This window comes from Branchiostoma belcheri, unplaced genomic scaffold (genome assembly GCF_001625305.1).
Source record: "Branchiostoma belcheri isolate BF01 breed outbred unplaced genomic scaffold, Haploidv18h27 scaffold9, whole genome shotgun sequence".
In the NCBI taxonomy this organism is placed as follows: Eukaryota; Metazoa; Chordata; class Leptocardii; order Amphioxiformes; family Branchiostomatidae; genus Branchiostoma; species Branchiostoma belcheri.
In genome coordinates this window covers 1,141,569-1,166,328 of record NW_017804575.1, presented here as the reverse complement: position 1 = coordinate 1,166,328, position 24,760 = coordinate 1,141,569, and the positions used below count along the sequence as shown (strand labels likewise).

The 24,760-nt window shown below is 39.0% G+C and overlaps 3 protein-coding genes across 12 annotated transcripts in view; 2 read left to right on the top strand and 1 right to left on the bottom strand.

Moving 5' to 3' along the window:
• LOC109487900 (cyclin-G2-like) overlaps window positions 1-1,535 on the top strand; it is an 8,194-nt gene extending 6,659 nt beyond the window's left edge. Inside the window, exons 3-5 of one of the 2 annotated variants that reach the window (XM_019792008.1) lie at window positions 378-488; window positions 697-899; window positions 1,260-1,535. In XM_019792008.1, coding sequence (XP_019647567.1) covers window positions 378-488; window positions 697-899; window positions 1,260-1,464 — 519 coding nt within the window. In that variant the 3' untranslated portion in view covers window positions 1,465-1,535. Of the gene's footprint in view, window positions 1-377; window positions 489-696; window positions 904-1,259 lie in introns of those variants that run through there. The other variant, XM_019792009.1, reaches the window with a different exon arrangement.
• A 2,453-nt stretch (window positions 1,536-3,988) lies between these two features.
• Window positions 3,989-11,228, bottom strand: LOC109487780 (vascular endothelial growth factor C-like). 4 transcript variants are annotated; one of them, XM_019791842.1, is made up of 9 exons: window positions 10,972-11,227; window positions 10,640-10,714; window positions 10,394-10,481; window positions 9,792-9,995; window positions 8,866-9,059; window positions 7,185-7,318; window positions 5,987-6,091; window positions 4,842-4,943; window positions 3,989-4,270 (listed from the first exon to the last, which is right to left on the bottom strand). In XM_019791842.1, exons 2-9 carry the CDS (start codon window positions 10,703-10,705, stop codon window positions 4,099-4,101), a joined length of 1,065 nt encoding a protein of 354 aa, XP_019647401.1. In that variant the 5' UTR covers window positions 10,706-10,714; window positions 10,972-11,227; the 3' UTR covers window positions 3,989-4,098. The 4 variants fall into 4 exon arrangements, with proteins under 4 accessions (XP_019647401.1, XP_019647399.1, XP_019647402.1 ...); XM_019791840.1 differs by lacking the exon at window positions 10,640-10,714 and having other exon boundaries at window positions 10,981-11,228; XM_019791843.1 differs by lacking the exon at window positions 10,640-10,714 and having other exon boundaries at window positions 10,972-11,223.
• A 203-nt stretch (window positions 11,229-11,431) lies between these two features.
• The window catches only part of LOC109487875 (septin-11-like), a 36,035-nt gene continuing 22,706 nt past the window's right edge, over window positions 11,432-24,760 (top strand). For 4 of the 6 annotated variants that reach the window (XM_019791979.1, XM_019791978.1, XM_019791976.1 and 1 more), the window contains exon 1: window positions 11,450-11,556. In XM_019791979.1, the coding sequence (XP_019647538.1) occupies window positions 11,476-11,556 (81 nt within the window). In that variant the 5' untranslated portion in view covers window positions 11,450-11,475. Of the gene's footprint in view, window positions 11,557-24,760 lie in introns of all 6 variants that reach the window. The other 2 variants (XM_019791975.1, XM_019791981.1) reach the window with 1 other exon arrangement.

The window sequence follows — 24,760 nt, the reverse complement described above, 5'->3', positions numbered from 1 at the left end:
TAAATGCTCTTTTTTTTGTCTATTTAAATTCCTAATTGCAAATAACAGTTAAAGATTTGTGCATATATCAGTAAGGGTGCATTTTAGTACAAGAGACACAGGTTACCCGTCAATTTTGGTAATTTTCCGGGGGGTACGTTTATTCCGGGGGTATGTTTATTTGATTTTGAAGATTTGTCCGGGGGGTACGTTTATTCCGGGGGGTATGTTTATTCGGCAGATGAGAGTAGATGAAGTTTTTATTAAATCCACTAAGGTAGCTTGCCTTTGTATTTTCAGATTTAAGTCTACATTTAGCTATAGAGCAGTCAACTTTTCAACCACTGAAGGGGAATTTGACGGTACTTCTCCTAATACAAAATCTATGTGTTCTCCAGGCTCCAGTTCTGGCCATGTCACTACTGATGTGTGAGTTGGACGTGTTTGATGCACAGGGCAGCAACCCAGAACTATGCAGTACCCTCAACACCCTCAAGGTGGCGTCGCAGGTCAGTGGGTTCAATTCTCCCATCCAGAAGACATTAACCTTTCTAGAGTACTCATGACTTCTTTTATGCCACACAGATTTGAAAAAAGTAATCATGACATAAAATTTTGTAAATTGTTTAACCACAAGCTTGAAGTCAAAAGCACAAAACTTGTAAGACTGTCACTGTACTAAGTTAATAGAAAATCATCCATGTTTTGTCCATACAGATCAATGAACAGCACTTGGTGGAATGCCGGAACAAGCTGGAAGAGTTTCTGATGCAGTACTCCTCCCCGGTCAGTAGGAGGCCCACGTCACGGTTCGTCTGGGTCCTGTCCTCTCGCACAGCCAGGCAACTCAGACCCAGCATGCAATGGGCCATGGACCTCCCCACCATCCTAGAGGATGGCTATGGGAGCTCTGGAAGCAGGTAAACGACTGTTTTCTTGGGCTGAGTTGTGGGTTTGTCTCTGTTTGCTAACTAGAAAGGTACGTAACACTTGAAAAGCAAGTGCAAAATGTTTACCTTCGCATATGGTCTGCTCTGTCAATTCTTACTCAAACACATTCAAATATATAGTCAGACAGGAGTCTAAATCCCTCTGCTATAAAATTGCAACATGACATGATGTAACCCAACACCAGTTACCATGGTGACAGACATCTGGTTCAGGTCATTGACCTTACTTGTTTGGAGAAGACGAAGAGGAAACAGCAAAAATAAATTTGTTTTCCTTCTGTAAACATAATTTTAGTGACAAAAGCTAACACACAGCATTTCCTGTTCCAGTGAGGAGGATATTTCCAGTGAGGAAGACTCACCGCGGTCTGAGACTGACACCATCTCTTCCGATGATGACGAAGTCTTCCCCACAGAGAAGAAGTCAGCGCTGTGCCTGAGATGCCACATCCAGAGAACCAGACAGAAGTTCTGCCCCATACAGCAGCAGTGCTGCAACACATGTGGACAGTTACCTCAGCAGGCTGGGGCTTAAATGTGTGGGGGACGTCATGAGCAGACCTGGTCTATACAGGCATCATAACAAGGGTACACAGAACTGTTTTTGGGGAGGGGGGCACTGAAACTCGAACCAGCACCTTGATACCATTTAGCTGGCCCAACTATTTACACGATCTCTCGCTGTCAGGGCCTACTCCCCTTCTAGGGCCAGAAGGGGCCTGACCAATGGAAGGGGCACTAGATCTGTGATGTTGTCAAGATAAGAATAAGATTCGTCAAGTTATTACTGACATCATCCATCAATTCTATACTACAAGAATTGTGTCTTATCTTGGATCAGTGCTAACCATAGTCGTTACGTACAATTATAGTTACTTCTCATTTCAAAGATTTTCTGCATCAAATGGTGCCCGTCTGCTTTGTATATTTTGATATTGTGAAGTGTTGACATCCAGAATTGTTGCATACAAATTCACCTCAGGAAATAGATCAAGCAATGTGTGGAAGCTGCATTAACTTCACTGCAAAAGTTATAGTTGCAGATCATATGCGCGTGCAGGAATAAGTATAGGTAGGACACAGGTAATATTTTTTTATTTTAATATCTTTATTCAGAAAATCACATAAACAATACATTTTAACACTACAAATTTAAAACGCGAATTTACATCAATACCTGGTTATATACACTTTACGACTATACAGCAATAGGTGATCATAAGACATACAGGAGATATTACATAACCTAAACTACATAATTACAGAACAAAAGTTATAGTACTGTTGCAGATCATATGCGCATGCAGGAATAAGTATATGTAGGACACAGGTAATAGAACTCTGGGATGTTACTAGTATCATGACTCTATGAAGTATGGCAGAAAAGAATAAATTGTTGTACAAACTTGTGCCATAACCTGCAATGCAGATTTAGAGTGTGCAAAAGACCACAGAAGATTTAAAGTGTGACTAAGCAGTGGGATTCTAGTGTGTAAATAGCTTTTCATTTTATTGGCCTTTGTAAATTGAGTTTGTTGAGTTATAATATTTTATGCATCAGTTACGTTTTAGTTTCACTTTACAAATTTTGAGAGGTTGTAGCTTTTGATGTGAAGTTTTATAGACAAGAAATCATGTTGTTCATTAGTTATACTTTATGCATATAGAAATGAGTTACATTTTTAACTTAAAATTTAAGTCTCTCAGTTTCATTTCACGGCTTTACTTTCCATGTTAGCATCTTCAGACTATTGACTAAAATGGAAAAACAGCTGATAAAGTTAATATATGAATACGTATATGTGCAAATATACGAATAACGTTACATGTATGTGCAGATAGCCAGATACATGTTCACCAGTGCCTTTTACTTTTACATGTATGTACTGTAGCTACAGTACGTATGCACCTGTTTTGCCCTCCCTTTCACTTTGTGAAAAATTGTAATACATGTAACTGCACATATGCATTACACTGTAAATATGTACTATGATGTAAATAATTTCTTTGGAGGAAACCAACATCTTTGAAATGTGGTTTAATCTGGGACCATTCTGCCACTATATGGTGTACAGTAACATAGTTTTTCTTGCCAACAACTGTAATATTATGCTTGTAAGATACCGACATGCAGGATTTCTGTAACATGGACTTGGAATGTGAATAAATCTACATAGGAACATGAGGTACACAGTGTGTTGTTTTGATTGTCACTAGTACGGTGACAAGGGGATTTTGTAGTTAGGGTTGTTGACAGCAAAAGTAAAATGGCTGGCTTCAAGACTACATAATATACACAGTGTGTTACAACCAATGTAACAAACATGGTAATATAGACTGACCCATGGAGCTTTGCCATTCTCTTATGAAAGCCTGCCTTCTTTGACATACTTATATAGCTCACTCACTTAGCTCTACAAAAACATGTATATAGCAACAGATTGAATATGAACATTAGGCCGCAGCAATTTAATTTGTTGGTTCTTGGATCCGCCCAACTTTTTTCTGATTTGAAAAAAAAAATAAAAAATTCAGGCTCTGTATCAACTCCAAAATGCTCATACAAATGTATTATGGTTTGGCCCCAACAGTTGAAGGAAGTTTAGAGTTTTCACTGTTTTTCTATCTATCAATGCAGTGGTTTGATTAGAAGTTTGAAATTTATTATCTAAATTCTCTAAATTACAAACCAGCCTGGTATGTTAACTTCATGGCTCCTCCTACTGTAGCATTCAGGGCTATCATAGGATCCCTTGGCCTGTTTTTTTTTTCCTGTCGCTTCATAATTATATTTCCTGAAAAAATTGATCTGAGAACCAACAAATCAACATAGTTTGGCCTTAGAGAGAACTGCAACGATGTAACATCTGTGTGCATAATATCACCAGGGTCCATAATATCACCATGTTGAGAAACAGTGTGCTAACTGTGCTTAAAGACATTTTTACTGCAACATACTTTTGGTATACACTCCTTCACACTTCAAATGTACATACCTAGGGTATGTTGCAGTAAAAATATCTTTAAGCACACTATTTCTCAAGGTGGCAATATTATGGACCCTGGTGATATTATGGACACAGATGTTACATGTACAATTACTGTACATATGATGTACAAGTGCTTTTCTTCAAAATCCTCATTGTCCCCCAAGGAACTAAAAGCGCCTTTAGTTGTCCCCACTACCATAATCAAATGGCAGGAAAGGGGACAGCATTCTTCCCCGACCTTGTCCTTGTGAACAGGTACAATGGCGACGATTCAAGAGAGCACCTGGTGGACACCTGCGTTTACATGGTGTTCTGCTGTCCTGCAGCCTTCGACTGGTGTTCCTCTTGCACCTGGCAGAAAAAGAGAAAAACTGTTGGTCAAAAGTCTCTGTTGCAAGTAATAGTTTGTACCTAAACCAGCACGTCGGCAGAACGTACTGCGCCTGCGCAGAACCCCGTATTTTCGCGTTTTTAGTTGGATTTTTGGTCAACGTTGCATCAGAATTCTGCCTGTTGCAGAGGATATTCTTTCCGACATAACATTTGGAAACTACATGTACTGTCAAAATGCTAAACTTATATGAGCGAATACAACCTTATATGAGACATTCTGCCAAAATGCTATGTACAATACATTATGGGTTTCGCGCAGGTGCAGTACGTTCTGCCGACGTGCTACCTAAACCCACATTTAGGTTCAGGTCGGAGGTCATCGTCTACCAGATACATTTGACCCAGTGTTGACATCACACTTCAAAGAAGCCACGTGACAAGCCCCACTGGGTCAGTACCAGTCTACTGAGGAAGACCAGAGTGACTGGTCGAAAGCTCTAGGTGAGAGAATTTGTTTTGTGTTGTACCAAAAGTTTTAACTTTAAACATGTAACTACCAACACAGATAAACTTTCATGATAACACTCACTTGCATGTGTTGAAATCCAAAGTTCTTCCAGTAGGACAGGGTCTGTCAGCACAGAGACATTCACACCTGTCTGGGCTCCAGTAGTACCTCTTACGACAGTTACTGTAGGAAATACAAGAGTCAGACAAGTACATCAACCAACTGTGGATTATGTAGGAAGTTGGGAGGGTGGCTAGATTTTCTGTTACCACATACTTATGACCTGTAAAAATGACTTTTTGGTTATAGCTTTGCATAAGCTACGGTCACAACCCGCCGTACGTGCTTTTTGTCCGTACTTTTTTTGGGAGGCTACGTCTGCTACGTTTTTTCTGAAAACGTAGGGAAGGAGTGGCGTCGACGCACGTCACTCGCACGTCAATCGCACGGTTGCGCAAGGTGTAAGAGTGTGGTCACTGGTCTGCACGTTACGTCTGGCCGTGAGCGGTTGCGTGCATTGTACGTTGCGCAAGTGGTAAGTGAGTTGTACATGCTTACAACTACGATCTTCCGCACTGCACGTACGGGGCACGCACGTCGCTCGTACTCGCACGCACGGGTGGTGAATCCGCAGACCACACGTAGAAAAAGTTTTACATGCACTTAAAGTTCTACGGCGTGTCTGCGTGGATTCCGTAGGATTCCGTACGGAGGTGGTACCACGCACGGATGCCCTACGTTTGCCCACGTTTTTGCTCGTAGACAGCACGCAGAAGCACGTAAAGCGGGTTGTGACCGTCGCTATAGTCACAGTGGAGAAGGATCATCGACAATGATGGACAACCAAGAGTCACAGTGGGAAATAGTCCAGCTACATGTACATCTCAGAAAACGCTGTCAAAATTGGACTACCGGTACCAGTACACTTGCATCCTTTCAAACTCAATTAGATTAACAAAAATGTAAATGACATCCACTAAGTTTTAATCTAGTTCTTTTAATGATTCTGAAGTTTCATGAGAAACAACATTGTGCAATATCATGTAACATCTTTTATTTTATAGTATTTGTATGTGAGCCTTTCCCAGTATTTTTGGCCAACTAGTTATCTAGTCATCTAGGATATGACCTGGAATTCATGTAAACCTCTCATTTTCAAATGAAGAATGATTTTAAAAAACAACAATATGTAATTTGTGACATCCTTCCATGTGATGTTTACTCACGTTTCTCCTGACCGGCACACACACTGACATTCCTTCTCATCCCACACCTTGCCTTCCTCACAATCTCGCCTGGGCGACAGACAGGAACAGGCACAATCTTCATACCTGTGGAGATGTTTCACCTGTTAGTCTCACTTCAGTATAAAGATGTCCTGGTCATTAAGTGCCATAGGTCATCAGGACAAGCCCTTTTCCGTAGAGCGTAATCGGCCGTTTTAATTCTACGTACAGCGTAGACGGACCGCTCTAATATTTTTGTATTTGGCGTTTTAATTCTACGTAATACGTTGTAGCCACTTGGAATTTATCGTAAAGCGTAATCGAGAGGTTTCCAAATTCAGCGTAGAGCGTTGTCGGGACCCCCCCCCCTTGCAGGCCCTCTTTGGGGGTAAACGCATTTGTAGGTTTAGAAAATATTCAACACAACCTAGAATGTTTTAGGACACCTGAGTAGCAGTCTACTTCATGATGACTGATCTAATATTGTAAATTTATTTTTATCTCCATGAAAAATGGAGGTACTGTTTTGGTATGTCTGTGTGTGTGTCCATGTGTGTGTCTGTGTTTCCGCATACGTTTGGATTCAGTGTGTCCAAGAGGGAAAATGGCATTACTCACATCTACATCTGCTAGTGTTTGCCGTTTTCACATGAGTTTTTCTTTACATGACCTCCTTGACAGCTGGCATCTAGTGTTGTTTCCCTTAGGCCACACCAATTTAATTTCTTGGTTAACGGATTCGCCCGCTTCATTTTTTTCTGATTTGCAAATAAAAATAAAAATTCAGAATCAACTGCAGTTTGCCCTGAACAGTTGAAAACAGTCCTTTTCTTCCTAGTTGTTACAGTTATTCCATCTTTCAATGCAATGGTATCATTAAAAGTTCAAAATTCATTTTTTAAATTTTGAACCAGCCTGGTGTGTTGACTTTATGGCTGCTGTCGTACCATTTTGGGCCATAATAGGATGCCTAGGCCTGTTTTTATTTTTTATTTTTTTCGCCCGCCCGCTCCATTATTTTTCTAAAAAAATCCGTTAACCAAGAAATTAAATTGGTATGGCCTTACAGAAAGACCTGTAGACACCATCATGGTGACTAAGAAGAGGACACACATGATCTAAATATTTTATGGAGGTCTGAGATCTCTGACTTCTTGTTGCTGTAGGAGTAGTAGTGGAAAGGAGTTTCCTAACTTACTTGTGTATGGTAGGGTTACAGTGGTGGGGTTTAACCTTACATCCACACTGACAGCTCGCATGTTCTTCCATCTCAATCCCTTCAATGGCCTCCAGTACAAGATCGCCTCCTTCTGCCAATCCCAGTTTCATCACCTGCAAGAAAAAAGTTGTAACGTTAAAACAAGAGAAGCATGAAAGTTCATCTTTGTTGGTAAAATACATAAAGAAAATTAAATTGTTCTCCAACTCAACAACAGAGGGATTACACTTTGTAGCTATCAAATTGAATGTATAAAAATCATTTACAGGCAAACAGCCCTAAAGAAGTAACGTTAAAACAACTAACATTAAAACAAGAGAATCACCAGCATGAAAGTTTATCTTTGTTGGTAAAATACATGAAGAAAATTAAATTGTTCTCCAACTCAACAACAGAGGGATTACACTTTGTAGCTATCAAATTAAATGTATAAAAATTATTTACAGGCAAAAAGCCCTAAAGAAGTATAACTGACACCCTAGCCTCTTCTCTCCTTTAGCATTTACACTCAAACCACGTTTTTCTTTCACCATCTCTTGGCTCCAATCCAGTTCCACACAGGCAGGCTTACTAATGACCTAACTTTGACAAAGAGGAAGGTGACCCATGGGGAAGTGTCAGAGTTGATTTACTTTAAATGTCACGCTATAACCCGAGTGTTGTGCACAGATAAGCAATTAAAATCAATGTGGTAAACTGCTGCAGTGATGACGAGGCCTAGGAAAAAAAATTGTGTTTCAGTCCTGAAAAAATTAGGATTGCTAGGTAGGGATAATCTTTTTTCTTCTTGTTTTTTAGACTTTGGTGATCTGTAGTGATCAAACTTAAATGAGGGCCTGCAAGTCCTTTTTCGTAAGGGCGTAATCAGGCCGTTTTAGACTTCGTAATTCGTAGGCAGCCTCCGCAAAAATCAACGTAATTCGTAATTGGACATTAGCCACAAATCGTAAAGTCGTAATCAGCTCTGAGACTTTAACGTAATTTGTAATAGGCGGCGAAAATTTTGCGTAATTCGTAATCACTACCCCCCCTTGCAGGCCCTCTTAAATACATGTACACTGTAATACAGTTAAACAAAGTAAAACTTGCATGAGGACACTTATGTTGCACAACCAATTGTACAATGTTTCATCACTCAGGCGTCAGATTATGGAGCAAGAAAAGGTCGATCAGCTGGAAAAATTTATGTCCCTCGCAGGGGTCTACACAAAAAAGGCCTAGTGGGGTCAGCAGGTTTTTCTAACATTTTTTCCTGGGCCCTAGAATGCAACTAGGGTGCTGGGTATGACCAAATGAATTGTGGCAACTGAAGTGATATCATTGTAGGAAGTCTCCATCCGGAAAAATAAAATGGTCCACTGTAACATGTCTGTCAACTAGGGACAAATTCTGACTGTTTCAAAAAGTCATTTCCAGCACAAAGACTTAGTTAGTTATGCAAAAAGGTATCTTAACAAATACACTGCACATGAAATATTTGTTTTAGGATAACTACAATGCAGTTGATGATGATGATGATGAATGCAGTTGAAAAAAATGTATTTCCTGTATTACCGGTATACTAATATAATACATTGTAATAATAATAGGTAATTTTTTTTTCATGCTGACTACCAATGTTTCATATATATATACTTCTTTTGTCCTATAAAATACCTACTGTAATGGTGGTATTCTTGATTTCGAGAGGTTCGCACTGGAATATGTCGGCATGGCAACATCCGCCGCATCTCTGCAGGTTGACGCAGCTGGGAACGACAATCGTGCTGGGGCGCTCGTTCGGAACCTTGACTTCCATTCCACGCGGAGAGCAGAAGTCAATTTCTGACAAGAGACTTGTCACGACATCTGCACCTGTCAAAGGATAAATGAAGATTCCCAATTGTCAGCCATTATAATTTTATTAATCTTAGACTCTTTTAAGAGCCAAGGTATACGTAGATTTAAAATTAATTGTAACAGTGGGGGGTTTATAGGCGCTACCAACTGACCTGGCCAATGGGTCTAGACCTTTTCGGCCGAGCGGTTAGAGCGTCTGGTTATGTAAGCTGGCGCCCGAGGGCTGTGGGTTTGAACCCCGGCCCGGGACCAGAAGGGTTTTTACTGTCTCCTGTTTCTTACATAATCTACCTTGGGCCTTACCATAAATAAAGAGATGATTCATGTAGAATTTGGGATTTTAGATATAGAGTTTGGAAAACTCAATGTTGAATCTCTCTCTCTCTCTCTCTCTATATATATATATATATATATATATACATGTATGTATCTATATATATATATGTTTGTGATATGTACTAGTATTATGAGCTTGAGATATACGATATTTCTGGGAACTCTCGGACATATCTGGTGACGGAAATGCCACACTAGAAATCATGCATTTCCTTGATGATATCATAGACTTCCAAGGAATATGTAGACTTCCTCCAATGCGGCTGCAAAACCCAGAAAGCACAAGGAAGCCTTAAACTCCCCACAGGCCAGCGGTACCAGGCCCAACAACATATAACCTTTTCTGACAGCATACATGTGTACTACTTGAATCTAAAATGTAATATCACAGTACCTACAATGAGAACTTACCTTGCCTGCTTACTGTCACCTTCTCAGAAAGAAAAGGATTTCTGCCCAAAGCGCTGTCATCTAGGAGGACAATCCCCTGGTCCCCTCCGAGGCCTCCAAGTCGACCTCGAATCGGCTTGTCTTTTGCTGCGATCGTTGGGAAGGAGTCGTCGCGAAGGACAGAGTCTGGGATGAAGTCTGTAGAAGGACCAGACATTTCTGGGCCTATCAAAAAAAAGCACATCATGATACATCTGTTCAAGAATGGGCCACTATATAGATTGAAGTGGTGAAGCATTATATACTTGTACTAGAGATACATGTAATTCTATATTCAGAATACTATATATTTAATTGGTTTTATCTCTATCCTTCCGACCTTCCGACTGTCAAGCCTACATATCCTTCTTTCTCAAGACAACATTCCCTGGGTTAGTTTTTTAATCTGGAAAAGACATAGAATTTAAGTTACAGCTAATAATAATACAATTTTTTGCTTCTCAGAACCCGGGCCTCAACCGTCAACATGTGATAAATACAGTTTTATGTTATTTCAATCAAAATTGAACTGTAAGATATTCTTTAATACACTAAGGGGTTCTACAACATGCATCAACACTTACCAATGCTGTCTGTGCTAACGTTGAAGAGATGGAATAAGTCAGCAGGGTTCTTCACATCTAGTAGCTTGTTCAGGACTTGGAAAGGGATCTTCCAAGGAAAACACAGCAATCAAGATCATTTGAACATTTGAAAGACTTTTCATTTGATCCACATATTTCCACCATAGGATCATTAAGATTTTTAAAAAATTAAACCAATTTACAAATCTACCAATGTGAAAGAATCTTTTTGATATATGCCTTTACCTCTCCTTGAATCGCCGTGCAAGTCAGCAGAAGTAGTATCAAACGTAGTTCGGACTGCAATGCCATCTTTATCCACTGTTTATCCAAGACAAGCAACTTCAAGTTTAAAGCTAGAGCAAAAACTTAAAACTTCCTTGGGTGCCAAAAATAACTCCAAGGGGAAGTTTGATACGAAAGCGGTTACATCACAGGATAAAGTGTTCACGATCTCGTGATGGGAAACTGGAGGGAAAACACCCCACCCACACTCTAGTAAAACTACTGTACCAAAGGTTGTACACAAAAGTTCTTATAACGTAAACAAAGTAGCAAGAACACTTCCGGTAACATACCTGTCATACCTTAGCCCTCCCCGCCCAACACAATATGGTTTCGGAAAAGGCCGTCTTTGCTGAAGGATGTCGGCTGAACATATCGATTTACTTTTCACCGAAGGATTCGGGATAAAACGCATCATGGGAATTAAAAATCGACCAAAACGAGCAAGATTTGTTTAAACTATCCGAAAAAAGTATTCGAAGCTATCTGTCATGTAAAGCGGAAACGAGTGGGGCAATGCCCATTTCGAGGTGAGATGGGCACATTTCAGTAAGATTTTCAGAGTACAAGAATTCGTTTTATTCACTAAAAGAGCTACTCTCAGTGTAAAAACAAATTTTATTACGATATATGATTATCTTTTGTTGAATTGATCACATTTATGCAATTCTCTTGGGTGAATCAATTTAACTATGGAGAAGAAAGTTTAGGGATGGTTTCTAAACTCCCCCGGTAAAATTTGGAGTGTTCCATTTCCGGTTTAGCTTGGAACAACCGCCATTTTGCAGTGACTGTTGATGAAGGGGAAACTGGAAGAACCGGTGATTTCGGCCCCAAAACTCGACATGAAAATGGCTGCAGAAGTCGAGCGGACACTGGTAAGGAAGCTCAAACATTTGATTGTGCGAACGGTGCCGTTATGTATCCCTCCCGTGCTTATATTCAGCGCGTAGGCCTCTATGAATAGGGGTTTTCAGTTGTCAAAATTTTGGGAGGGGCGAACGAACAAGTTGGGAGCACGACAATTTTATCGTATCCCGCGCACCCCGGATTCAACCTCTCCTAACGGCTTATTTTCCGGGGGAAAGGGCAGATCACAAAATCCCTGTAACGGACGATGTTGTGAGAAGAAGCACAGGAGGTCACATTTGAAGGAAACGTTGTATTTTTACGTATGGTACAGTCTGTATTTATGCAGCCTGGGTATCGTCTGAAAGCTCTGTGGGGAGGGGGGTATTTGCAAATTGGTCACTAGTTCTACATCAAGGCCATATCCTGATTCCTCCAACTCAGCAAAAAGTTGTGTATGAACTATTTCTCCACAGATGATCCTTGCATAAGTTTTGTTTTAGTCTTCATAATTATGATAGCATAGAGTGTTTTCATGTTTTAAAATTTTCTGCGGCACACACATATATTACATGATGAGTCAGTACATAGGTGTGCACATGTGCCCCTCAATTAAACACAAGTCATTTACCACGCATTTTCAGTTCTGCATTCTGATCAAATTTTTTTTCTCATTATGTCAGTACCTTTCCCCTGCCAACTGAAAAAGACCTGGCATCAAAACATGTTGTACCATAAAAAAAGTTGGCACAGCGGGCTGGCTAGTAGTTCTCATTAATAATCATTGACTGGACGGGTACACATGCTTTGTTCTGGCACAGGGTTGTTTTGTGTGCATGTGCCGTCCTCACCCCGCCTCTGGCTGTTCACTGTTCACTCATTTGTACTAAGGTGTCAACAGCCAGTTTTATAAGATTAAGATTCTTTATTGACACAACAAAAAAGTACAGTGACTTTTGTATGGTCTTCTACAACTAAAGGTCTAACAAAGCTAAATACATGTGTGGATAACGTCATCTTACACATACAGAGTATATGTATGCAGTAACAATAAAGGTTTAACTATTCTCTAACATTTGATCAAAACATTCTTAATGTATTTTCCTATTTGAACACTGTATTGGTTATCTCCCCTGAGAATGTAGTTGAATTTATCTATAGGATCTAATGTATTGAAATCAATTGAACAAGCGGAAAGAAAAGTAAAGAGCAATAGGCGCTTATTGTATAGTGTACAATCCATTATGAAGCGGTGCTCATTTTCAATCATGTTTGGACAAAATGGACAGAACCTTTGGTCATTTGGTGTTTTCTTACGAGTTATGTCCTAGCAGTGGTAGAAATACTATTTTTTGGGCATTGCAATATTGCAGAATGTCAAAATTTTGTTCTGCTAGTCGGAAATACTTTATGTAAATTATACACACTTAAAAGTCGGGATCTAAACCCATGGCATGTACAAAATTACATATTGGCAAACATGTTGGCAAAAATTACATGTTGGCAACATGGAGTTTGAAAAATACATGCAAAATTATGTGTATGTTATAGAGTCAGTAATACCCCTAGCCTGATTTTTTCCTTCTGCAATATTGAAAATGTCTCTGCAAAATGCAGACTGCAGATGGGTATTTCTAACACTGCCTAGGTATTACATGTATCTGCATTACCAAACAGCAGTTAACAGCCTGAAAAGAACACAACACACGAAACACCTTTATGTTTAACTTGCTCACGCAGGTTACAGGCAATAAGTAAAAAATACTCAGTAAAAGTCTTCTCACAGATTTCCCTTGACTGCCTACTTTTCAACTTCAGATAGACTCATATAGAGTTAGAAAATTGTACCCATACAAGGAGCACACTGTATGTAGAACTGAATGTGCAATGAAAAACAACTTGTCCGCCTAACAATGTCCCCATTGTGTTGAACTGTTTGTTCTCCTGAACCGTGGCCTTGTCACTTCAGAAATACTGGAACCCTGTGGTTAGAGGAATACAAAACAAGTAACCTGAGTTTCTAACTGTTACCTTACACTATTACAGCCATGTGCTAGCTATAATTTTAGCAGATCCAAACAATGACAATAGATTAATTCAAATTACTGAAAGATGAATAAATTATTCTTAATGTTTGTCTAGGATAATTAGTTTTCGCCTTTTAGACCACTTAATTAGGGTGATGAAATTGACCTTTGCTTGTAAATTGGACATGTTAGAGGAACACACACACTCCCAACTAGAGGTGCTTTACATTGCCATTGTATTATGATTTTCCTAAAAAAATATGTGTGTAATTACTGTGACATTTGTTATTCAAAATTCGGTGCTCCTGAATAGAATCAGAAACTGAATTTACGTGACACCACAGTACAGGTGCATCTACAAGTATACGCCGTGCTATTTTTAAAACCTTTGGTTATGCATGATAGCGCTGAGATCAATGTACATGTAATAAAAAGTAATAGAGTATAACTCATTATTGACTCTTAACGACTGTATTTATGGAGATTGTAATCTGTATCCGTTAGGTACATACAAGCAGTCCACTAGAGGTGCTTATTGAACATAGTCATTGTTTGGTACATTTAGTCATTTTTCTTTTCTAGGTGAAGTTTCTAAGGGAAATTTTTTTTCTACCATTTGTAAAAGTGTTTCTATATTTTATATTTGAAGCCATGCAGACCTTTTTGTAACCCGATGAGTCCAGATCGATATCGTTTTACCCACAAGGCTGCAGTCAAACCGAAGCCACTGATTTGACTGACTTTATTTAATTACTTTTGGGTACAACTCAATTATTGAATTATGCATGAGTAGGCTCTTCCGTTTCAACAAAAAGATTGTACACTTGTCACCATGTATGAAATATCATGACGTATCAATATTAAAAACTTTTAGAAGGTAAAGTGAAAAAACTGGTACTGGTATTCAGCTTCATGTATCTGTATATACTTTTCAATGAGAAAGCTTTTTTTTTTATTTTATTTTATACAAAAGACAGCCAGAGTTGCCCAGCTACAATGTAGTTACAAGACTATTTGACTAGTATGAGAAAGCTTCTAGCAGTTTTGCAGTACATTTATTGAGATACAGATGTAGTTATCTTAGACAAGATTAATCCATAAATCATTGGCCATTGGTCATATTAGCAAAGCCGTAAAAATATGTCTCAGACTCCATCATTGACTGTTGATAACAGAGAAAAGAAGACAAAGAGATTGGACATTAACTCTTTGTAACTATCAGACAGCAGAAGTTAAGTCTGTCTGAAGCACTGAATATCTGAAACATCAGGGACAGCCTGGGAGGCCTAGCTCACCTCATGTGGGATAAACATTTAGGTTGGAATTATCAGGGCAGCAGGGCTTGGCTTAGCATGACATCTTCATTTTCTCCTTAGGCCATACCAATTCAATTTCTTGGTTAACAGATTTTTCTAAAAAAAAATAATGGAGCGGGCAGGCGGAAAAAAAAACAGGCCTAGGCATCCTATTATGGCCCAAAATAGTATGATAGGAGCCATGAAGTCAACACACCAGGCTGGTTCAAAATTTAAACAATGAATTTTGAACTTTTAATGATACCACTACATTGAAAGATGGAATAACTGCAACAACTAGGAAGAAAAGGACTGTTTTCAACTGTTCAGGGCAAATTATGAGCATTTTGCAGTTGATTCTGAATTTTTATTTTTTTTGGCAAATCAGAAAAAAAATGAAGCGGGCGAATCCGTTAACCAAGAAATTAAATTGGTGTGGCCAGACTTATGTACATGAAGTCCAAGCTGTAGCACTAGAACCCTGATCTTTTTGGAAATTTCTTAGTATTTTAATGATGTTCTATCTGTATTCTGTACAAAGTATGAACTGTGATATTTTGGATACTTGTTTAATCTATTTGTGTCATATCATGTTTCTATAATCTCTTTTAAGCCTATTATCACCATATGTCTGTGGTTGCAGTCCTCTCACATTTCAGATGGTACAGCAGATTACAAATTTCCCCAATCCTAATGTATGAATTTCATTTTGTACCCACATTTTGTGATTTTGCAATTGCTCATTTTTTCTTAAATGATGGCTCTGCCTTAGGTATAATAATATCACATGTCTACCTGCCTAAAATTGTTGGCTCAAAAGTATATATTGTTGAATAATGATCTAGGTAAGTTCGTGACTAATAAACTGGTGGTCGTACCAACACCTAAGTACATGTATCTGATACCAGTCCAGGAAAGAACAAGAAACAGTCATGCCTTCAAACAAGGAGCTTCTATCAATATCACTATCAGAGTTATCAACCAAGAATTGAGGTGTTCAAAAACTTCTCCAGAACTATTGTAGACTGGAACTCGTTGCCAACAAGCACAGTTGGGGCATCATCACTAGAAAGCAACTCCTGCAATTAAATGTGCAAAGAAATGAGTGTAACAACTTGTTCGGTGTGATATTATAAGCTAGCTGCCGCTGCGCCGCCTGCCTGCGAAGCTGGTGTGTTATGGCAAAGGGCGGTTATACCGGCTATACTGATACAGATACAGATGTACACATTATAAATACAGACACAACCATTGAAGTTGAGGCCCAAGGTCTTGTTTTGTCACAGATGCTCCACGTTACCTTGCATATTGCTGTATACTAGTACACTTGGGAACAGTGACATCCATTGTCTTCAACCTTTTGAACCCCTTCCCTGATCAGAATTCACATCGCCGTCTGAGGTATCTAGACCGTGGTAAATGGTTGGTTCAGAATGACTGTAATGATAAAAGGAACTTGAAGTATGCTATCAATCTTGTTCAAGTAACTGGGCTATGGGATTGGTTGAAGTGTTTAAACTCAGTTATCATATTGTCACGGGCCTGTGAGTTTGAAATTGAAGTATGGTAAATGTAGCATAAATGAGTATAAGGTAGTTCTCTTCTACTTTAACACTTTACGTATATGCCTGTAAATTATATAGCGTAATAGAATTTTTCCCCAGAAGATTGTGCTTTATTATAACACAGTTTTATTACATGTAGTATCATATTGCTTTCATAATTTATTGGAATACTACCATAGCCAATCTTATTCCTTACATGATCTGCAATTCTGTATGCATTGGAATTTTGGTAATGAAAGTATAAATTGCTGTTGTAAGTCTATTATTATTTTATTTTATGAGAACAGTAGTTACCTTGATTTAACAATACTGCACACAATGAATGAATAATGTTTATGAGATCTAAGATCTAGAATATTTAGAACAATTTTAGAAGTCCATGATGATAGTAATTTTGATGGAATTTTTAAATTGGTTCTGATACATGTTCTTCATGGGTAAGTCTCAGCAATGATGTATTTTTCTAACCTTTTTATTTTTTTTCTCAAGAAATTTCAAGTCTTGATGATTTCAATTACGGTATCTTACTTCTGTATCTCATTCTGTATCAGTGATGCCGGTATAACCTCCCTTTGGCGTAACACACCAGCTTCGCAGGCACACGGCGCAGCGGCAGCTAGCTATATCACTCCGAACGACTTGTTACACTCAATCTTTGCACATTTAATTGCAGGAGTTGTTTAAAGCTTTCTAGTGATGATGCCCCTACTGTGCTTGGTGGCAACGAGTTCCAGTCTACGACAGTTGGGGAAATACGAGTTTTTGAACACCTCAATTCTTGGTTGATAACTCTGATATTTGAAGGCATGACTGTTTCTTGTTATACTTCTGGTATAATGGCTTGGCCTTATCCTGATATGCCCATTCCAGGGCTCGAAATTCATTTTGGGTGTGCAATAATGCATATGCACCCAGTATAATAACACTATTTCAAGCCCTGTCCATCCTGCACAAGCCCCATCCCATGTTACATGTAATCACAGTGTTTATGCACAGGAATGTCCCATCATGTGGTCTTATCTAATTAGAGCAGAAACTGTTTGCAAAGATCTGTCTGTTTCATGTCACACCGATCTCTGGTGTACGCACCACATTTTCTCCAGAATACTAATGTCTTGATATTGATTTCATAATCATATTCAATCATGCATCTGTAGATTTGGAGGTGTAGTTACAATATCCAGGTTAATAATGTTGTAGTAATTTGTATATCGTGTTGATCCTGTGTTGCCTCTGTTCGCCTTTGTTTACTTGAGTCTGTTTATTTGTGTAGTTTATATAGCACTTTCCAAGAAGAACATGGTTTGCGTGGAATGTAGATATTTTGGGTGTGGTTGTAAGTCCACACCAATTTAATTTGTTGTTTCTCAGATTTTTTCAGAAAAAATATGAAGCGACAGGGTGAAATAAAAAAAAAAAAACAGGCCAAGGCACCCAATGATAGCCGGAAATGTTGCAATATGAGCCATTAAGTGAACATACCAGGCTGGTTTATAACTAAAACAATAGACTTTGAACTTTTAATGAAACAAAATTGCATTGTTACATTGAAAAAAGTTTAAGAACTAGGAAGAAAAGGACTTTTTTGAACTGTTGGGGCCAAAATATGTCTTTCATTGAGCATTTTGCAGTTACTTTAGAACCCCCAAATTTTTTTTTGCAAATCAGAAAAAAATGGACAGGGCGATCCGAGAAGCAACAAATTAAATTAGTGTGGTCTAAGTATCTTCTTGAGGGCCCGCTCAGAAAACACCATTTTCCAATTTAGACCCACTATTTTGACAAGGATTTCTTCTTTATCCAGTTTCTTTGGAAAAGGATTCTCAGTGGCTTGGCAGTTTACAATGAAAGCAAGTTGCCTGAATGAACAAGTTATCCTAGCTAGGCTGCTCAAATTCAACACTTGTTTCAACTTTCATGTATTGTTTTTCACCACACCCACCGAAACTGTGATGTCTTCATATTGTACTGTGCTGCAAAACAGTTTTGAAATTTGATTATTGTCCTATTTGTTGGTGACCATTTTTGGCTGTATCAGTTTTAAATCTTTCATACTAAGATAGAACTTAATCCAGAAACAAAATATGGCTAAGCCTAGGAAATCAACTGTTTTAGTATATTTTGATCTGCAACTGCAATAAGTTATGAAACCATGTATCTAAGAAAAGCATCAACTATAGGCTACTTGTTGATAAAGATGACTAAACAGTGATTGCTACCAGTTTCCTATATAGTTGTCGAACAGGTTTGAGTACAATTATAATTGATTGATTTATGTCCTTTTCTCACCTGGATATCCCAAGATAACACTAGTGCTAGGAGGACAGTCATTTGTAACAGCCCTAGGCTATACATGCACAGTGTACAAAATCCTTTTTTGAACCAGGTAGCCCAGTGGGTAACCTACGGCAAAAATTAGGTTGCCCATCAGAATTTTAGGTTGCCCCACCTATAAGTTACTACTTTCCTCAAATTAAGTAATGTTAACAGCTTTTAGTTATCTGATACAAGTAATAGCCATTTGCCTAAAATTAAAAAGCTTCTGCCGGATACTGTGGTACAAGCCAAGTGGGCATGATTTTTTTTTGGGGGGGGGGGCATTCTTAAAATTCAGGTAGCACACTGGGCTACCTAGGTTCAAAAATAGGTTGCCCCAAGTAAAATTTGGTTTCCCGGGACAACTGGGCAACCAGGTATTTTGCACGCTGATGCAGGAAGGTGTTTTGGTACAAATTATAATGTACAGGTAATTATAAGATGCTACCTGGTACTAGTATCTCAAATGCAAGTACAGTAGATAACATGTTTAGCATCTATACATAGTTTTCAAACTCATTAGTAAGCAAGCACATGATGTACACAAAAGGCCATGGACAGCCAGGAGCCATGGACATTGGTGATGTTGGAAACTGCAGTTCCATTATACTTCCATAGGGGGAGTTTAAACCTGCTCCAAGGCAGAGACTTTCCTAATGCCAGTGAACTGTTGACTGTACCACATTGTACCAGGAGCACCATTTCAGTGGATTAAGCACTCAAAATGGCAGTTTTGCACATGGTATGATATTCTACGTACTGTAGGAATAAATAACAACAAAAATGAGTTGAAGATGAAAGTTAAGCTGCCCTACTATGCTACTACCATACTTTTCACTTTTTTCAAATAATTCATGTATGGCTCTTAATGGGCAGCTACATGCATGCACCTCCTGTACCAATTGACAAATGAAGCTTTTTCAGAAGGCCAAACACCTTTTGTTTTAAGCCTTGGATGGAAAGAAGCACTTAAATGGCCCAATATATATCCAATTACCCATATCGACAAGGTAGACAATTTACAGTTGAAACAGTGATGTCAGAATGGCTAAAAGATTGTAAAAAAAAACTAAGAAATATAGAACTTACCAAAATATCTTCATCCATCTCTTACTGTGGTTCCAGACTGGTTTTGTTTTCCATCTCTCTCAGTGAAAAAATCCCAGACAATCCCTTTGTTACATAAGGCTGGTTTCAATCAATAGCATACCTTGCAGCAGCTGACACACTTGTAGTTGGTTGGATTTTAACCAGAATAAAAATTTCCCTCAAAACGACATCGCTAACTTTCTTTTCCAGCGGCACACTACGTATATACATGTAGAGAAGGGTTGGACAATACATGTATATAACTAGGAACAAACATATGTTGAAAGTTGAAACACAGTTTGTAAGAATAAGATGTTAGTTGTGGTACATCTGTGTTCACCACTGAACCACAAAGACTTTATTCTTGCACCACTAGAATAGTTGGAACATACCAAACGTCATCAGTTTAAGGGGAGGTACAATCCATTTTGTATTCCTTTTATTGTAATCCTGACTTGAAAGAATCTCATGTGTTAACAATGCTTCAAGTTTGCAAAGCAAAAAAATTTATGAGAATTTGATTGTAACGTGTTGTTTTGGACAGATACAATTTCCCTCCAAGAAATAAGACAGTCCAATGCCAGGCCAATAAGCCTACTGTTAAATATAAATATGGTAGGTGTTTTGGCACCCTGTCTCCAGTTTTGGGGCAAGGTTAAAGGTCCTGCCAGTGACTTTCCTCCTGGATTATAAGGCTTGTGGTATCGCTTTCAGGGGGGATTAGTGAAAATTCAACACAGCCCCCAAAGTAAATTTCAGTGGTTCGGCCCCCAAGGAAGGGAGCATGGAGGTGATCATCTGGGAAATGTTCACATTTTTTTTTCAAAAGATGAATGTTAGGCCTAGGAAAATTAATACTTTGTTTCAGTCCTGAAAAAATTAGGGGCAGTCAGTCAGGATTTTTTTTTGACCGTGTTAAGTAACATCCGTGTCCATAATATCACCAGGGTCCATAATATCGCCACCTTGAGAAATAGTGTGCTAAAGATATTTTTACTGCAACATGTATGTACATTTGAGGTGTGCAGGAGTGCATACCAAAAGTATGTTGCAGTAAAAATATCTTTAAGCACACTTTTTCTCAAGATGTACATTTGAGGTGTGCAGGAGTGCATACCAAAAGTATGTTGCAGTAAAAATATCTTTAAACACACTTTTTCTCAAGGTGGCGATATTATGGACCCTGGTGATATTATGGACACATATAACACAGATGTTACATGTACAGTTTAACAATGTAAAACTGAAGTGAAATTCAACTCTGGACACTGGTATTTTCAACATCATGCCTGTATTTTGATTGTAGATACTGTATAATATACATAGTACAAGTGCCTGTATATTTAACTGAACAAGGAAGTACAATGTTTAACTTCTCTACACATGACACAGGCAGTTTATATCACTTTTTTATTGCTAAAAAACATGAGAACATGTTGGAAAGTGATACCAATACGTTTTCATTACTCAGTTGTCTGATCTCATTTTTAAGTCCTTAAGTCCAACAAAGTACATGAAGGTTGCTTGCAACCTGTTTTTACATGCCATCTTCTGAATCTGGGAAATTAATACCTGGAACAAGCTGCCTGATATACTTGTATATCTGATGATATTTCTACCCAAGTCTTCACTCAACCATATGGCCATCTCAAGAGAAAAAGCCCTGTAATGTCAGTCCCCACCCCTCCAATTATCTGTGTCCTTGCACTGTAGCTACCTGGGTCTTCTTACCAGTAATTAATGGTAAGTTTGACTCTTGAGACAGTACTTCTTATCTTGAGAGTCTTTAGTTTTCACCTTGGATTAACCTTGTGAGAATCCTGAAATCATTAGACGCTGCCAGATTCGATGCAGAAATCCGGTTATCCCATATCTGGTAGACGACTGTTAAACTCGACATTCCTGGCCAAGGCATGGTGCGTTGACGTGATTTCATTCTTGTGTTACATTGTCACTTAGGGTTCTCACCAGGATTTTTTTCATAGCATAGGGGTCAGGTACAGAAAGACAACTTTTGTGGTGCAAGTCGTGCATTGAGTCCCCAAAACTTGACCACAGCAGCGGGGTCTGGTATTTAAAAAAAAAATTTGAAACTCGTAAACCCCACTATTTCTCACTTATTGAAGGACAGATTTTGTGAAGCTAAGGTCTTCCCTTTTCTATAGGTTCATCCTTAAGTTATAGTTTCATTTTTTTTTTGCAAGATTTATGATGGTTTTCCCCTCAAAAAAACACCCCTATGCTGGTCCAAATCACATCATAGGGGGTCCAAATCACAGCATAGTGAGAACACTGTCACTACAGGTGAAAATGCTCCCATTGGTTCAATCTTTTCCCTTTGATGTCAGACTCAGAGAAGTTGAGTTATACTATAGGAGTTTTGAAGATTTATGTGTGGTAGTCTGGCTTGTTTCAGCACTTCCTGGACTTGAAGCTGGCTTATCTAGACACGCACATGCTGGTACGCAGTATGCACAGATGTAGGCAAACAGCCCTGCCGCACATGGCAGAGATTCAAAGGCCGACTTTAGACTGACGACAGTACATGGTCGCACGATAATCGTTGTGGGCGACGGCACACATGACCAGAAAGCGTACTATAGGCGATGTTTTTGGACAGAAAATAATGTTAACGCTTGCAGGCTCATTTGCATATGATCTATGACATCCTACTTCCTTCGCCGGCGACGGGTTCACTTTATACGGAGGAAAATCCGTCTCGGACCCCCCGCTGAAGGAACGCACGATAGGGTCTGAGCCTCTGAGGTGGTAGTGACGACGATTCGAGGATTACTGTCGTACGACTATTTTGATCGTCTTTAGACGGTGGTAAAATACCGTTGCCGGCAACATCTTGACGATAAACATTCGTACGACTATTCAACCGTTGTCAGTCTAAAGTCGGCCAAACACTGTTGTGTCTTTCCCTGGTTTTGCAAGTAAATTAACATATGACTATGACTTGCTTGTCTCGCATCTGCAGATTTGTTTTTGCAGACAACACTTGCAACATCACAACTTAGGGCTAGAAATGTTAGGTATTTTAGGTATCTACCTTTATCAAGAACTGAGTGCAGATTTTTCCCTAGAAAACATCAATCTTGAGATCTCTGGGGTGCATGATACATAAGTCCACTGAAACTTCTCTTAGTTTTGTGTCAGCAGATCTGAGTCTGGAAAATACCCTAGGGTAGAACATAATATTACAAGTACCTACAAGAAGCAATATACCAAAAAAATGTTTTTGCTTACTTCTCCCATTTTTCCATAAATTTTCAAAAATCTACAAACGAGATGATGATTTAATTCAGCCTCTGTATCTCCAAGTTAGAACTCATCAGAAAAAGATAAGATAAGAGTACTGGTATTTATTTTCTTATGCCAATGTGTTTTTGAATTTTATACTCTCCAAGGTTTGGCTAGACCCCTTTCAGCTGTCTATACTTATACTTCCATTTCTACTGACCTCACTATCCACTCATGTGTATCAAAACCTTTTTTGAAGGACAAATTTGGACCCTTTCAAAGCTTCCTGTTTATCCTCCATATTTATTTGTAAAGAGAATTTGAAGTACTCCTTCCGCTAGACATATGAGCTAAAACATACCTTTAGGCCACACCAAGTAAATTTCTTGGTTTGGGGATTTTTACTGGAAAGCAGTGCAGCAGGCCAAAAAAAAGTCCAAAATGATACCATTATCGGAGTCACAAATTCAACACACTGCTTTGTAGGCTGGTTTATAATTATATATTATATTTCAACCAAAGAATTTTGAACTTTTAATTAAATCACTGCATTGATAAATGAAAAAGCTGTTAACAACCTACTGTACCTTAAAGACAAGGACTTTTAGTTTTAGAACCTAAATGGTACTTGTACACATGTTGTTTCTTTTGTAAATCAGAAAAAAAATGATGCATGTAAATCTGAGAACCATAAAATCCAATCGGTGTTCCCTAATATTTGGGTGTATCAAAATGGAGGATAGCATTCTTTATTTGACATTATTGCCATATTTCATTCCCCAAAAATTTTCAACCACAATTGAACTTTTCTGCATTATAATTTATATTATTCTTCTGGTTCAGACATCCCTTGTACTAGTTGGAGTTCTCCAGTAAAGAATCCCCGCCCCCTTTGACCCCCCTCCCGCCCCCTACATGTGTACCTTGCCCATTTTCTCCCCCCTCCTGTCCACATAAAAGCCTTTATCTCCCCCTAATTTACCGCCAGTGTCAGTGGCTTAGGGTCACCCCCATCTAAGCAGTCAGCAGGGTGTCAGTCGGTCCCCTTGACTGTGTAGTATGCCTGTCTACGGCCAGAGGTGGCAAGTGCTCTCCCAGATCGACATGACGCACCTCCTGTCACTGGTAATGTCCACTTCATTTTCCTTCCCTGTCGGGCCTTGTTGATGGGGGATTATCCTGTTGTTTTGGTACTGTCATACAAACTTGGCGTACGAGAAAATTTGTAGCTCGAAGTGGGAAGTTTGGTGTAGCGGACGTGCTGATCGAACATTCCTTATATCTGTGCAGTCTGTCATTGTTTTATCAGTCATTTTACTGTCACTTGTATCAGGCGTGGTCACTTCGTTACTGCGTACTTGGCGTACGTGATTTATTGCGCGATGTCACGTTTCACGCTGACTTTAAACACGCACGCTAAGCCCTATCGTCCGCCGCTAATCCCTGATTAGAACGTTACAAGCAGCTACAAGTGTTAGGATTTAGGAGAGAGGGATCTAGGCGATATTTACTTAGCCGCAACTTTCTAGCACGTGAAGGACAAGGTTTACGCTCTGGAGACAGGGTAGCGTTAAGTTGGTTTACGGCTGCGTTCATCTTAGTCACCGACGCTGACGTCTCTGCATTCTTGACCATATTTTCTCCAAACTGTGTTCATTCTGATGGAACAAAGGAGAATTTTTTTTCATACGTTTT